We start from the raw sequence: 15,648 nt of genomic DNA, 5'->3' as shown, positions 1-15,648 counted from the left end.
AAACGCGATTTGGAATGCGCATGCGCGGATCTCTATAACAAGGGTGCGTTTTTCAACACAACACCGGAGCTTTACAAAGTTTTGACACGCGGAAGAAAAAAAAACTCATCTCCCGAGGAGCTGCTGATGAAAAAAAAACCAAACAACTTGAAGCATCCTGCTCCGCCTCGACTCATCAACGTCACGCAGTAAAAACCGCGGAGGGAGAAAAGTTGTTGTAGTTTGTTTTCTGTAGTTCGCGCGCCGACTAGGATCAGGAGGAGAGGATGTGAGGAGCTTTCGAACCGTCATGGCAGCTGGAGAGGAGTCACCATCGACGACGTGACGCTTGTTGAGTTGACGCGTGGTTATTTTATTTTTTTTTTATTTTTTTTTGTGGCACAGCTAGCCGATGCAGCGAGCCCCTGTCCGGGTTAAAAGCTGGACTTCACACGGAGCCTGAGTGCATTCCGGGCGGCCACATCACAGCGGAGCGAGCTGAGTGAGTGTGTTCATGATTTGTGTGGTTTATTTTAGTAAACAAAACACCTTCACTGCTAATAACATTTTTATATGTTGTACTATATTGTTTCAACTTTAAAAAAAAAAATCAAAAATTTGAATTGAAATAAAAAATTAAGAAGAAGAAACATACTTTGTTGTAATATTACATTATATTTTCTTGAATAAAGCTGCCATGTTAGTTTGGCAGATTTGGGCTGGAGTCCTCTTCCTGTTAAATGGAAGTCATTTCTTCCTACGGTCGCTGTGTGCTGCTCGTGATGTGGGAGTGTAGGAAAACTGAGATTAGACTTCAATCTAATGGCTTAATTGAGTAGCCTATATAACTTTTACTAATTGCCATTATATAATGTCGTATATGTGAGGGTGTGGTATTATTAGAATTGAAATGACTGTAACTGGTGATCTATATTGGATTAATGACCACTGGTTTTCAAACWTTTTAATAACAGTTGCAGAAACTTGTGACCTCAGATACTACTGGTTTATATATGCATATTTTGCAGTACAAAACTGATACAGTGCCTTTGAGAATTGATACTGTATCAGGAAATAAAACATCACAATATTTCAGTGTATCAATATTTTCTTACACCCAATAACTATGGTCCTTCTTTTATTCATTCATGATTAAATGAAAAAAATTATGGTGAAAATATTCCATTAACAATTTATTTGCATTGAAATTCTTGTCCAGTAATGATCTGAGGACCTTCACTTGATGTTTCATGACCCACAGAGGGGTCCTGACCCCCATCCTTGGGAACCACTGATTTAGACTTTTATTTTTTTGTTTTGTGCCCTGAGATGACTTTTCTTGTAGTTGTGAATTGGTGTTGTTATATAAATGAACATTAATGTGCCTAATTAATGTGATTGTTTTGGGTAGTTGTTTGAACTTGCAAATTAAAATAAGTTTCAATAACATTTTGGTTTCTAGTAAGTTAGATTATGGGATTAATGCATTAATAAGGAAGGACAATGTCTTAAATCAGCAACTACTTTTCTCACTTAGAAGTGTGGATATTTGGAAATAAAATGTGCTGATGGTGCACTAGAACAGGGATSTCCAACAACTGGGCCCAGGTCCTGGATCCTTTAGTACCGGGCTGCACAGATTTATAGTTTTTTTTTTTTTAACAGAATCATCTGTAAATCGTCTGACCAAAATCTCAGATGCAAGACTTCCTTTGACGAGATGCCAATCTGTTTGTCAGCTGTTTTTATCTGATCTTGTTACAAAACAAACCTCAAGTTGAGCAGTTTGAGATTTGTTGGAAACGTTACACCTTTTTGTTTGGTTCCCAATGAGCAGAAACTCCCACTGCTTMCAGTTCCTGTCTGTCCTGAACCATCACAGAAGCTAATTCTATTTCCAAATAAGGGTTTACAAAGTACAATCATCCACATATTCATCAGTAAACACTATTATGACTCAGACTTTATGTGAAGAACAAACCACATACTTGTGTCATGTCATCTAAATTCATTTCATCGTACTGCATTTTCTGTTTGTTTACATCTCTAACATCAGTGTTTCTGTTAAAACAAACTGTAGGTCAGATATTTCACATTTATTTTAAAGAGAGAAAATATCAGTAATGTAATTTACGTTTTTAACTGTTAAAGGAGACGTATTATGATTTTAAATACTACTTTTTCCACATTTACATCATTCAGTTTTATGAGGTGTGTCTCAGATCAACTCAACCGAAGCGCCTCGTTYGGATCTAAAGAGACAGCTTCAAAACGAGTTGATCCGAGACACAACCTAAGGGGTTAAAGAGGGGCTTGTGGAGTTGCAATAAGGAGGAATTCAGACGAAAGCATTGCAGTCCCACTTTATAGACCCCAACTGAAGGATTTAAATATGAAACAGGAGGATTTAAAAGCATGACGTCATCTTTAAGTTACTAAATGTCTTTGTATTTTAATTGTATTTCTTTATTATAGTCCAGCGGTTCCCCTACTATTATCCAAGAATTCCACAGCGTGTAGTCATTTTAATTTAAATAACGCCAAATCACGTCAAGAGCTATTTCTGCGGTCGCTCCTCCACATCCACCTCGCTTATGAAACGCCAAACTTGGAAAAACAAAAAAACAAAAACGGTCGATAATGTGGTTCATATTCTGCGTCACTGACGCTGAAACACACAGTCTCACGTGCGTCTTTTTTTTTTCCTTTTTTTTTTGCGTAATCCCCCACCTCCACCTCACCACCAACCAAGACTTATTCCTTAGGGGAAACACTGTAGTCTCAAGCAATAACAAGTCTTTAAATATTCAATTCAGTTTCTTTATTCATTTCATTAAATCAAAACAAATAAGAAAAAAATATATATGCAAATCAAAATCACAAATAAAATGAAATGAAAGGCAGCAGAGACGAGAAAAAAAATCTTATGCCCCTTTTTTTTCCCAAGAAAAAGATCATATAAAAAATCTTATTAAAACAAAAGACAAGAACATCTAATCCCTCTAGAACAACAATTTATATATACACATTATACTGTTTTGTATTTCTTTAACACTCCAACGTTTATCATTTTCTTAAACGTACACAGTGGTCCTGCAGTTTTTACATCACTCCCCAATATTCCATAGTTTCATTCCTTGAATTAAAGTACACCGTACTTATTTTTATTTGCTGTTTTTTTCACAATGGGTTCAGAAAAAGGGGTTGAAGAAGACAGATTTATTTATTGTTTAAYAGAAGAGCAAAGAGAGTAAAACTGAGGACGAATGACGTGAAGCGTGCACGTCTTCAGCAGTGCTGTTATATGATTTGAAATTGTTGGATTTTCTATAAATGATTTATTTTCCAGAGAAGAGAATTTCCAGTTCACATCTCATAGTGGCCTCTGCTTTTCTCTGGTTTTGAGTAATCCTTCTTAACAAAATACACTAATATGGCTTCTTATTCTGACTGTATATCCTGTTATGGAGACACCTGAGTGGATCAAGGTAGTGAGCTTTCATTTGTTTTTGGGTGACATGCTGTTTCACAAAACAAGTAGTATTTTTTTTCAGTTCTCTGTAGGCAGTTTTGTCTAATCAAAGCACTTAACACCCAGATCTCAATTAGGTGTTTACTGGAAGCCAGTGATCAGAGGACACGCTGCAGGGAAGGTACATTATTCTTGAATTTGGGGTCATGTTTAACAGCTCGCTTGGCAAGTTTTATTCAGGTCAGAGCTGCGCGATCAGCCGGCCGAATGTCGAAAAATAAGTTCTCAAATGAGAAAAGCAGAAGCACGAAAGTGAGAAGTTGGTGTCGCACTTTTGCCGAAGCGATACCTGTCGCAGTCTTTTCTGTCAGCTGGCGCCTTTCTGAGTTCTTAAATTTATTTTCAGCAGCCTAACCAACCCTGTCACGTGTAGTTCACACTCAGTAACTCAATGCTCACAATAGCTGCAATCTACATGACATGGATGGAAGTCGTGGCTTTTGAATGGTACAGAATAAAAAAAACTACTCTGCAAAGCTTTTTTTTTGTTGTTGTTGTTGTTGATCACAAGTCTGTCACTTTGATATGAGAGTATTCGGCAGCGCTGCGTGAGTGTTTCATACACGTGCACGCATGCTTTGCAGCAGGGAAAGGAAAAGATCTTACTTTCATGTCACTTTTCCTGTGGTCTGTACATTCTGTCATGATGTCATGTGAAAGATGTTTTTCAGGCTGTCAACAGTCACACGAGTCAAACTCGAGGCCCGTGGGCCAAATCTGGCCCCGTTTCACGTTTTATCTGACCWCAAAGGTAATAGTTTAAATGTGAAACAGTTTTATAGTTTCTCTCTTTGTCAGATTCTTGTCATGACAGCTGGTTAATTTTCAAGCCAACAAGATTAAGTTTGAATTGGTTTTGGTGTAGAAAGAGCAGCAGAAAATTGATTTTAATTATGTTTTTTTGGTGTTTTTCCTATTTTTTTTCTTATTTTTTTAAGGTCAAATAATCAAACCTTTAGTGATGTTTTACTTTTTTTAACCTAATTAGCTGGATTGTGATAAAATGTATATTTAAGATAAGTTGTTGGTACAGTAAAGGGCCCATAATAACAGTCGACACCCGGTTGTTCAATGTTCATTGTTTGCACACACCTCCCACAGCCCCCGAGATGCACCGCACTGAGCTCCTGGGGAACCCCCTCCTGCTGCGGGACACCTCACTGCACGAGGTTTCTTCCCACTAGAGTCCACACCCAGGRAAGAACCCTCGGATATCCACCATTTGTCCACACGTCTGTCCCGGTTAAAGCTCCACACTTTTCCGCAGAAAGATTCCTTTGTGCACATTTGTGTTATCTCCCTTCATGAGTTTCTGGCCATTTGACTATCTTCATAAATGTCTGCTTCTGGGAACAACAGTCGGCTTCTGGTAGCAAGTTGTTGAAGCAAAGTAAAATTTTGAAGCTGGTTGTTTTTAATTATCATCAAACAGGTGGTTGTGTTTTTGTCCTTCCCCGGGTGTTTATGTGCCAGTTTCTAAGCAAAATGTCTCGTTGAACACAGTTTATTGAAACTGTCAGAAAGCAATCATTGGATGTTCATCTCCAACTTGCTTTATAAGATGGCTGCCACGACCAGCTGACCTTAAAAAACACAAAAATGGCTCTAAGTCAGTTTGTTTTACAGATTCTGACCTGTAATTAGGTGTGGTAGTAGCTGAGACTGATCCACAGCTCACATTCTAAGCACTAACAGATTTACCCCCAAAAAAGGTGATCGTTTTAATTTCTCTTCTAATCCCCAGAGTGACAGTAGGTTTGGGGTCTGAAGCTCAGAAATACTTTAAAGGCACTCCTGGGAACTGTAAACATGCTTAAGCAAACAGTTCTGCATCGAGGTACGATGACTGGGTCTGCTGAGTTTTTTAGGGACAACATGAACTTTAGAAGCAACATTCCTGTTTACTCAGTCAATACGAATCAACTCCATGTCCTTTTTGAGTAAAAGCCCAGTTCTAATGCAGCGGGGCTTTATTTTTTTTTATCGTCAGGCAAGATTCYAAGGGTGAGGCAGTCCTGGTCCTCGAGGACCATGATCCTGTATGTTGGATTTGTTTCCCTGCTCCAACACACCAGATTCACTTGGTAATGTCACATTCATTTAAATCAAATGTGTTGGGAGCAGAGAAACAAGTAAGCCGTGCAGGACAGCGGTCCTCAAAGACCAGCATTGTCCACCGGAGGAGTTAGGCGTTCACCAGTAATGGTGAGGTGTAGGAGTCAGGGTTAGGCTACAGAGATGAATGGAAGTCAGAGTAGCATTAAAAAGGATAGAAATGCAAACTTGTGTGTGCAAAGTCAGATCCAGTTCACCTTATATATGCATTAAAAGAGATATGATGCAGTTTGAGAGATGTGGCTCCTTTTGTGCACAGGTGAGTGTGCTGTGCCCATAGGATCTCGCTGACCTGCAGCTGTTTGAGACAATGTCTGTGTCCAAAAYGGCAGGACGGGTCCTCCGAAGGCCGAATTTGTCGGCCGCATACGTCACWGCGCCGCGACGAAGGACGTCCAAAACCGAAGACTCCTCCGATGCGGCCGACAAATACGTCCTTCCTTTGGCCCGAATCGAAGGACAGGTCTGATGGATCCTTCCCGGCCCAGCATATCCCATAATTCATTGCGGCCCGACCGGAGATTTTTTCATGCTAGTAATGGCGGACGAAGCGAGAGAAAAGAATACATTTTAAATAAAAATATGGCGATATAAAAATTAAAAAATTTTAGCGGTTGTAATTCTAATACTTTTATCATTTGTATGGACATGTTTTTAAGTATTATTTTTTCGTCATAAAAACGTGAAATAAACATGAACCTACAGCAGGTCAATTAGTTCTTCAAATGATACTTTTAAGTTAATTTTATAGTTTTGTGATATTAATAATGCTAATGTATTGATATTTTTCTAATTTTGATTTAAGTTTGCTTGTTTAGCGTCGTCACAGTTGCTATAGGTGACATGACGTACGCCGGGGTAAGGAGGGGAGGCTAGACCGTCCAAATTCACAGCCTCTTTTTTTTTTCCGGTCTTCCCGGTCTACCAAGTACCAGGTCCGCCGCGACCGGGTAGTCTGGGTCCTCCGGAGGACCCGGCCTGTCATTTTGGACACAGCCAATTTAACATGTTGGATTATTTTTGGCCCGATATCACGCACTACTTTCAAACACACACACAAAAAACTTTTTTTTCCCTCCCGATTGGAGCGGTTGCAACAACCACACGGCACAAAATTTTGGTATTTTGACGCTGAATCAACAAAGGGAAACAGGCCTGCATTTAATTCCTGCCCCCATTGTATTTTGTGGTGTCGATACTACATCACCTGCAACCCAGCAATTAATTGTTATCAGCTAAATAGCACAATTAACCATGAATACTTTTTATGCTAATATCACCCAACCCTAGTACACAGCTGGGAAATCCATATTCTAGGCTGTGGACCTCACTTTGTGCTCCACCTTTTACCCACATCACTTTGTAGGATGGGAGCCAAAGCAGTTTTCTGCTTCAGCCTCGGTCTGTGTCATATCAGTAACTAGGTCACTAGAGAAGAGGTGTCACATTGCCATGGTGTTATCTAAATATGCCAAAAAAATAAAAGACAGACTTTGAAACCAAGTTTTGAAAAACGAGTGGATGGTGAGTTGTGCAATTTTGTGTACTCGACAAATATCTGTGTGAAAGCTCACACTGTGACTGCTTGACAAATGGAACAGTTACATCTGTCATTCAAGTTTCTCATGAAACTAGAGCACATTAAGATGTACTGTGAAATGCTACAGCCGCTTAGGTTCAGAAGAAAACAACTGTAAAACTATTGTTTTGTAAGGATGTAAGTCAGAAGCAAGCTTAAAAAGAATTTGATTGTTGTTGGTTGTTCCAAAAACCTAAAATCTGATTTAACCCTCTGAATGTAAAGTTAAAGAATCCTTGAGATAGACAATAACATGAAGGGAGACGTGCTTTCTTATCAGTCACACTAAAACATTTTAAACAACTTGTGGAAATTTTGTCCAATGCTAAAAACAATATGTCTACACTGAAGACAGAATGTATGCATAACGTAGATCGAATATATAACCTACGAGTAAATTAGATTTTTATAAGTCTGCTTAAGTTATGTAAAACATTATAGTGTGACAGCAGACTTACAACTGGTGAAAAATAAATAAAATAAAATAAATAAAATTAATAGTTTTATGTGATTGGCGGAGATGTTTTGAGATGTACTGATCACCGCACCCAGAAGCGTCTGTTCCAGAATTTCTCCTCGTTGGATTCTCCTTTCAGTTTTTTGGGGGGATTTCCCATTTTTTTACAAACAGAGGGTGGGTTCAGATATGTAATCTCTGTTTTTGGCTCGAATGGGACAAAATGAAAAAATAAAAAAGTGGACTGTTAGATGCTGTTTTGCATAAATTCAACGGTTACTGCGTAAGTAAGTGAGCATTCACATTTTTTGGATTAACTTCAAAAGTTAATAAGTTATAGATGTACATCCAGTGATTATTTCCTGAAAGTATATAAAAACCTATCAAGTGACTCGAGACATTGTGCAAACAATAAAAGCAGGGTTAACTCCAGCAGTTAATACCAGAGTTTTAAGCAAAGATCAGTGAGTGGCACTTATTATACTGTATGTGTTGGAAATTACACAATGTTTGTGAAATAAACTGAACTATAGACATGTTTGTGTTTTGTAAGGTCAGCTGGCTTTTGTGGCCTTGTTGAATTGTATTGGCTCCAGAGGTTAATCAGTTGTAGGAGTACATTCAATGGTTGTGTCCTAAAAATGTCATTAAAGTCCATCCAATGGAGAATACAATATTTTGCTATCGAGCAGATTGAGTTGACTGAATTGTTAATGGCAGCATTAACCTTAAATAAAAACTTGCACAATGTGTTTGAGCTCAAAATAAGTGTTGTGGATCAGTCTCAGCTACTATAAGTCAGTTTCCGCAAAACTGGCTTTAAAGTATTTCCTTGGAAATTTCAGAGCTGGATAAAAGTGTGCAGAATTAAGCACTTTCATGAATTCTACTTTTCGATGGCAGCTGTAAGAATGAAACCACAAATACCCATCAGTTGGTTCAGTATTTACATCTGAACTGATCCGAGAGGCAAAAAGGACAGACGAGCTCTGCTCTCTGGGTCGGAAACTTTAACTGACGTTTAATTATGCKTTTTAATTTCCACAGCTCATAGTCTGCAGATTTACTGTAATRGTCTAACAAGGAATGAGGCGGTAAGTTTTTTAAGACAGCTGCACAATTTGCTGGTGTGAAATTCCTGCGTGTGTCAGTTGAAGAGGATGCCGGAGCAACGAGTGGAGGAGTCAAGCTGCGATAAGAAGTCAAATGTGGCCGAGCCGATAGTCCGTGACCTCAGAAAGCACAGCAGGCCTGATAACACACATTTTGCCTCTCTGGCTGTTAGTTTTCTGATAAATGGGTTTAGGGTGTGTAAACAGTGGCTAATTGGTGAGAGAGCTGTATTTTCCTTTTATTCACACTCCAACCATGTGACATGTCATAAACTGCAGTAAGAATTTGATGAAATTTGATGAAAGTAATCGCTGGACGTGCATCTACAGCTGATTACCTGTTGGAGACAACCCATTTCAAGATGGCCACCACAGCCAAGTGAGCATAGAAAACACAAATGTAGCAATTTAGTCAGTTTTACAGATATTGAGCGGTATTAGCCGAGGGTCATTCGCAACACCTTGCAGTATTGTGTGAGATCACGCATAAGGAAGTTTGGAGCAAAACGACTAAAACTCTTCCATTTTTCAACAAAAGATGAGCTTAGTTTAAAAATCTGGCATAAGCAGCAGCAACATAAGAGTAGTACATTACGCCATAAGCACGGCTGGAGGAGTCTCTCTAGGATAGGGGTCCACAAATGGTGAACCATGGTCCAGCTCTGGACCCAAATAAAGTCTTATCTGGACCCAGATTTGTTGAATTAAAACGAAATGCATGATTTTGAGCACTTGGTGGTAAATTTTAACTTCGGCAGCTTCCTTTGGCTTCTGTACCTAACCTGGTAAAAACCAGACCCTTGTCCTTCACTTTGCTTCGTACGAGGGTCTGGACTCGCGGCTATAGAGAAGCGATTCTTGCTGGAGGCGTGGCCTCTGCTGAAGTTTAAAATGATTGGATCGGTTGGCTGCGACGTATGTCGCTGTGAAGGAGGCTAAGCTAAGAAGCTAACCGGAAATTGCGTGCGCTGTAAACAACCCTACTGAAAGGATAGAAGTACCGAGCCGAATGAGACGGCTGTAAATGAGAGCTGCTGCTTTGTCAGACAAATTAAATTTAATTTGGAAGCCTTATCAACACAGACTGGCTTCATTCACTCCCTCCACTGCTGTATGCTAAACTAACTAGCAGACACTGCGCAGAAAATCRAYGTCGTTCAAAACTCCGCCTTCTGTTCTCTGATTGGCCCAGACGAATATTCTCCCGAAGAAATCCTTGTCTATGGGAGAAATCCCAGACGGAGCAGTGAAGGGAAACTAGAATTGAGCAGAACTGCATATGAAGGCAACGGCCAGGCTAGCTTCTACCTGTCTTTTTAAATAATCAAGTGCTTCATCAAATAATCTATTGATTCATTTAGTGATTCCCAAATATTTTCCTCAAAGCCCCCCTTTCCAAATTCCAAGCCAAGCATCCCTTACTACTCCCCACCTCTCCCAAAGACACATTCAGCCTTTATCTCTTTATCAATGTAATAAATGATATAAAATAAAAGATTTGAAAAATAAAAAAAGAAATGAGTTATGCATAGTTTTAATTGTTCAAATGAACTTGTTTTGGTGATTTTTATAAACAAACAATAATTTGATACTTTTACAACCTCTGAGCTGAAGGATATGAACCCCCGTGCTTTCTGGCATCCCCCTAAGTTGGAAACCACAGGATTAAGTAAACAGCTATACATGAGCTACACCAGATGCTACTAACTTTATTTCCTGGAATCTCCAACTTGTAGCTGTACCCCTCACTCTCCACCTTGCATTTGTTGTACAGATCACATGCCCACCACAAAACATCAGTTTGATTATTTTTTCATCGGGTGCAACAGTACGTGTATTTGTAGCGTGCCTGTTTGGCACAGATGTTTTGAACAGGTACCATACAGTGATAAAGTATAGATAGTTCAGATTAACATGCTTGTCTTTGCTTCTGGGCGATTTGTTGTCTGCATAAAAAAAATACACACTTGGCATATGTTTTTTTTTAATTTCTTGTACAAACCGTGACCGTCATACAGAGCTATGACTCAAACTGTGACTTAGACAAGCAGTTCCAGTTTTGTTTATTAGAAACTATTTCTAGAATTGTTTTTGTTTCTTGTTATCAAACCCTGGATCTTGTTTGCCTCTGAACCGGGATCAGATGTCAGGATGTTTTTGACTGTTTGGTCCAGCTTTTGGTTTGATTATTATTATTAAGCTGAAACGACTTCCTGAGTGCGACAAACAGTTTTTTGACAATCCAAAACATCATTACAGTCAAGTTGGTTCTTTTAAATGGAAACGTCCAACAACTCATTTTATAAAAACTGGTAAAACAAGACCTGCAACTTAATACAAAATTATTCCCCTTTAGGAGGGTTCAGGAAGCTGCGGTTTGGACTTGGTGTAAAGCTGGATTGTGTTGGTGGGGATTCATTCATTTTTTCAAAGTTAATGTGATGTTGTGGTGAGATARTTCAGTTTTACTAGAGTATTTTTGATTTTCTTCTGTCACAAACTTGTCCTTTTCGTCAGATTGATCAGGTAAGTTAGGTTAAGTTAAGGGATTGGATTGGTTTTATTGTCATGTGRAGGTTAACACAAGTCAACAATGCAATGAAATACTTCAAATGAGAACCGTTCAACTCGCTGTTAAAACAAAGAAAGRTTTAATATCATATTATTTACATAGTACAAAAGAAATATGGCTAATAATATAGTAAATAAATAATAGAGTAAAATATAATAGTGCAGGTAGAATGAAGTACAGGGTATTTCATAGATGGTAATATTGCTTAGATGATTATTGTATTGCACATGATATTGCACATAACACAAAGGACACTGAAGAGATGTTACAAGATTGTATTTTTTTTTGTTTTTGGTATTTTGTATGATGTCAGATGCTGCTCATACAGTCCTGTGGTTGACAGCTCATTACATTGACCCAACTCAGCTCTAAAAACCAATCAGAAAATGCTCAAACTACTAAAAACACATCACACAGTATCCTGGTAATCCACTCCAGTTTTTAATGAAATAAAATAAGAGTACACAATGACAACACAATCAGCCTCAACAAAAAATGTTATTCACCATTTGTGCATAAACCAGCAGTCCAGGCACATTGGAATTACTGTGCAGAGCTCTCTTTGAGTCATAATCAAGTTCAAATCATACAAAAAATATGCAAAAAACTAGAGAACAATAAAATGTCAGATTCARTTTAGGCTGTAGAGGAAGTAGTGGAGGAGTTTAAGTATCTGGGTGTCTTGTTCACGAGTGATGGTAGGATGGAGTGGGAGATGGATCGACAGATTGGAACAACGTCCTCAGTAATGAGTGTGTTGATTCAGTCGGTCGTGGTGAAGAAAGAGCTGACTCAAAAGGCAAAGCTCTTGGTTTACTGGTCGGACCATGTTCCAACCCTCACCTGTGGTCATGAGGCGTGGATCATGACCAAAAAAACGAGATCCCGGATGCAAGCGACTGAAATGTAGGGTGGCCGGGCTCAGGGTAAGGAGCTCCGTCATCCGGGGGGAGCTCGGAGTAGAGCCGCTKCTCCTTTGCATCAAAAGGAATCAGTTGAGGTGGTTCCCCTGATTAGGAAGCATCCTGGATGTCTCTCTTTAGAGGTGTTCCAGGAACGCCTCAAAGGTAGGAGGACCCGGGGAAGACTCAGGACTCGCTGGAGGGATTATGTATCCTTTCTGGCCTGGGAACGCCTCAGGGTCCCCCAGGATGAGTTGGAAAATGTTTCTGGGRASAGGGAAGTCTGGGTTTCTCTCCTGGACCTGTTGCTTATGCAACCCGACTACGGATAAGAGGAAGAAGATGGAGAGAGTAGTATCTATGCCTTTATTTGTCACCGTTGAAGTTAGGTAGTGTAGGGTTATTTTTGCACCTGCTCTGTAGTCCTGTTTGCCATCAGTCTAACTGTGGTGTGGAAAAACCAATTAAAAAACCTTGTTCTGTGGCTGATGATGCTGTCTGCTCTGCTGTGTCTCAGATTAAATGTGCAGGGTTCGTGTCTGAGTAGAGACTGAGCTGRATGGAGGGGGTCCTTGATAACGACTTTTGTGAACCATTGATGCAAATGAGTTTAGTCGTCTTGTAAAATTCAGTTTCTGGTGGTGTTTTGGACTCGTMTTCACTCTTGGTTCTTCCTGTTTTTGTTTCTCTTCATTGCAGCTGGATGCATTTTACAAGCAGCACATGGCCTGCATCCTGCTAACAGACATGAACCCACCCTCACCCTCTCCACCAACACCCAGCACAAGGCATGACCCCGAGCAGGACACAAAGCCTGCTTTCCTAAGCATTCAGCTTTACCAGCCGGGGACGGTCCAASAGGGTGGCAGCTTCTCTCAGAACATACTCACCTTTCCACCTGGAGAATATGTAGCAGAGGAACTGTGCATCAATGCTGCCAAAGCTTGTGGTGAGTCACACAGGAATTTCAGTTCTTCCATTTGTCCATACACGCATCATGTACGTCTTTTTATTTATTCACCTGAGTCCAGGTCGGGACTTTGACTAAGCCTTACTTTTTGACCAAATTAATCATTTCACATATGAACAAAACCACAAGAATGTTGCGAAATGCCACCATCCTGTTGATTCACCGTGTTCTGTTTAAATGAACACAAGCCGTGTCATGCTTGAGACCTTTCAAAGAGCACACTGGTTATGCGTCCTCCTTTTTAACACCACATTTTCTTTCTTTGCAAAGTTCTGCTTTTGYCTGTGAGATCTTCACTTAAAAAAACACCCAGTCTTCAAACAGATAATCCTGACTGTGCAAACGTCATCCACAGACTTTTCTTTTTGCCTTTTAATTTCATTTTTGAATGCATATTTTAAACATAGCACTTGATTACATGGTTTTAAAGGGACCGTATCATGGGCAAATCCACTTTTTTAGTCGTTAAATAAATTTTTGCTGTGTCCTTGGAGTCTCTAGAAGTGCAGAAAWGTTGAATTTAGTCTCTCCTGGGGCTGCATAGATATGGTTATATTATATATTTTTGGGTCAAATTTTTCAACCTGTTAAGTTTTCTCTTTTTTCTGTTACGTTTCCTGAACTATTACGTTAAACTGTTTGTGACGGAACTGCAACATTTTTTTTATTAATTTGTAAATAAGTTTCTACACTGCTACATAGCTATAAACACCTCCTATTATACTAGAATGGACCAGTCTGGAAGCTGGAGGGGGGCGGGGCTTAAAGCATCTCCCTTGGATTTAAAGTGCATGTGACACGCCTATCCATCGAATACAAAAAGTCAAAGAAAACACATTTTTATATAAGAAACCTGGCATAACATGTGATTTTACCCATTTTGTCACATAACTGGCATATTTTCTTTTGAACTTGGCTCAGCCAAAGTGCAACAGGAAGTGACATCAAAGGGGAACTTTTTAAGAAAGAGAACTCTGTAATCTTTGTTTATTTAAACAATTTTATTTGAACTCTGACTCGTCTTCATCTCTCTCTGATAGTGACAAAATTATATTAAGAAACATCAGATTTGTCTCTACAGTCTGTGTCGTTAGCCGTTTTATCACTGCTTTGTTCCATACAGGCATTCCTCTTTGACATCACTTCCTGTTACTTCACCTGCAAATATCTCAACAACTGTTCATCTCAGCAGCAGGAAATTATTTGTGCAATTTGCTAATAATGTTATCTCTCCAATAATGCCTATATATATTTATTTTTAAAATTTTATGTCACAGGCACTTTAAAGAGACAGCCTCAAAATGAGTTAATCTGAAACACACCTCAGAAAAGGGGTGAAAGAGGGGCTTGTGGAGTAACAGTAAGGAGTAATTTAGACCAAAAAATTGCAGTTCCACTTTATATAGACCCCAGCTGAAGGATGTGAATGTGAAAAAGAGGGATTTAAAAGCATGACATGTCTCCTTTTTAGCGAGGAAAAAATAAGTTGGACATTWGCTGTTAGTTTATTTGACTTTGTTTTAAACTTTCTTTTTTACAAACCTGAGTCGTTCACAGAAGTTATTTTATTTCCTCCTTTCCCTCATTTCTTTCTTGCCTCATTTCAATGGTTCTGATAAAGAAATGCACAACATACTCTTAAGTGCTACAACAGCTTGGTATCTTTGCTTAAAGGTTTACCTGTTGCAGGCGCCCTGATTGTCTGTTAGTGAAACATCCGAGTGTGAGATTGGGTATAATTTTCAAGGTTTGACTAAAACACTACAGCTCATTTTTCAACAGAAGATCTCTGGCTTGAAAGGCGACAGGTGATGTGCCGTCCTTGAAGGATTGTTAAGCCTTATTTTAAATTTTATTATTATTTTCTGGATTATAGTCTCTTTTGCATCCTGACACCTGGCTTTCCTGCCATGTCTCACTCCTGTTGTCTCTTTCATGGTTTAACCACAGTCGTATCACGTTTGCCATCGTTTTTTATGTGGCTTGGTCCAAGGCTGTGAGTTTTGAGACAACCACCTGTTGCTTGCACGGTCATATCTGCTTCTGCAAAAGGCTTCTTACACTGATTTGCAACTAGGCCTGTCRCGATAGTCATTAAATCAATTAATTGCACGATAAATTTTTTTGAGGTCGGTAAAAAAAATGAGGACGATGAGTTTGATTTTCCTGCTTGTTTGTTTACTTGTTTGTTTACTTCGTCTTTCTCCCTGTCTGTGCTCCGCTACACAGGGGCTCAGCTGACTCCTTCCCTCCTGTTTTCTTAGTGTGGGGAGGAGTGAACTCTCGCTTTAGCATGAGAGCTCGTAGCAATAACAAACTAAAGAAACGTTTCAAAGCAGAACGTGGCTGCGGCAGTGTCGGAGCAATTGCAGAGCCTGAAATTAGAGAGAGAGAGAGAGAGAGAGAGAGAGAGAGAGAGAGAGAGAGAGA

At 39.3% G+C, this 15,648-nt stretch overlaps 1 protein-coding gene across 1 annotated transcript in view; it reads left to right on the top strand.

Annotated features, from left to right (window-relative positions):
• Positions 1-59: 59 nt before the first annotated feature.
• Positions 60-15,648, top strand: part of LOC106514545 (tyrosine-protein kinase JAK2) — a 37,449-nt gene continuing 21,860 nt past the window's right edge. The window contains exons 1-2 of the mRNA XM_014003852.1: positions 60-481; positions 12,948-13,197. Of these exons, the coding sequence (XP_013859306.1) occupies positions 12,972-13,197 (226 nt within the window). The 5' untranslated portion in view covers positions 60-481; positions 12,948-12,971. The remainder of the gene's footprint in view (positions 482-12,947; positions 13,198-15,648) is intronic.

This window comes from Austrofundulus limnaeus, unplaced genomic scaffold, assembly GCF_001266775.1.
Source record: "Austrofundulus limnaeus strain Quisiro unplaced genomic scaffold, Austrofundulus_limnaeus-1.0 Scaffold20, whole genome shotgun sequence".
Taxonomy (NCBI): domain Eukaryota; kingdom Metazoa; phylum Chordata; class Actinopteri; order Cyprinodontiformes; family Rivulidae; genus Austrofundulus; species Austrofundulus limnaeus.
The sequence above is the reverse complement of the archived record's forward strand: the minus strand, read 5'-3'. Positions and strand labels throughout refer to the sequence as shown.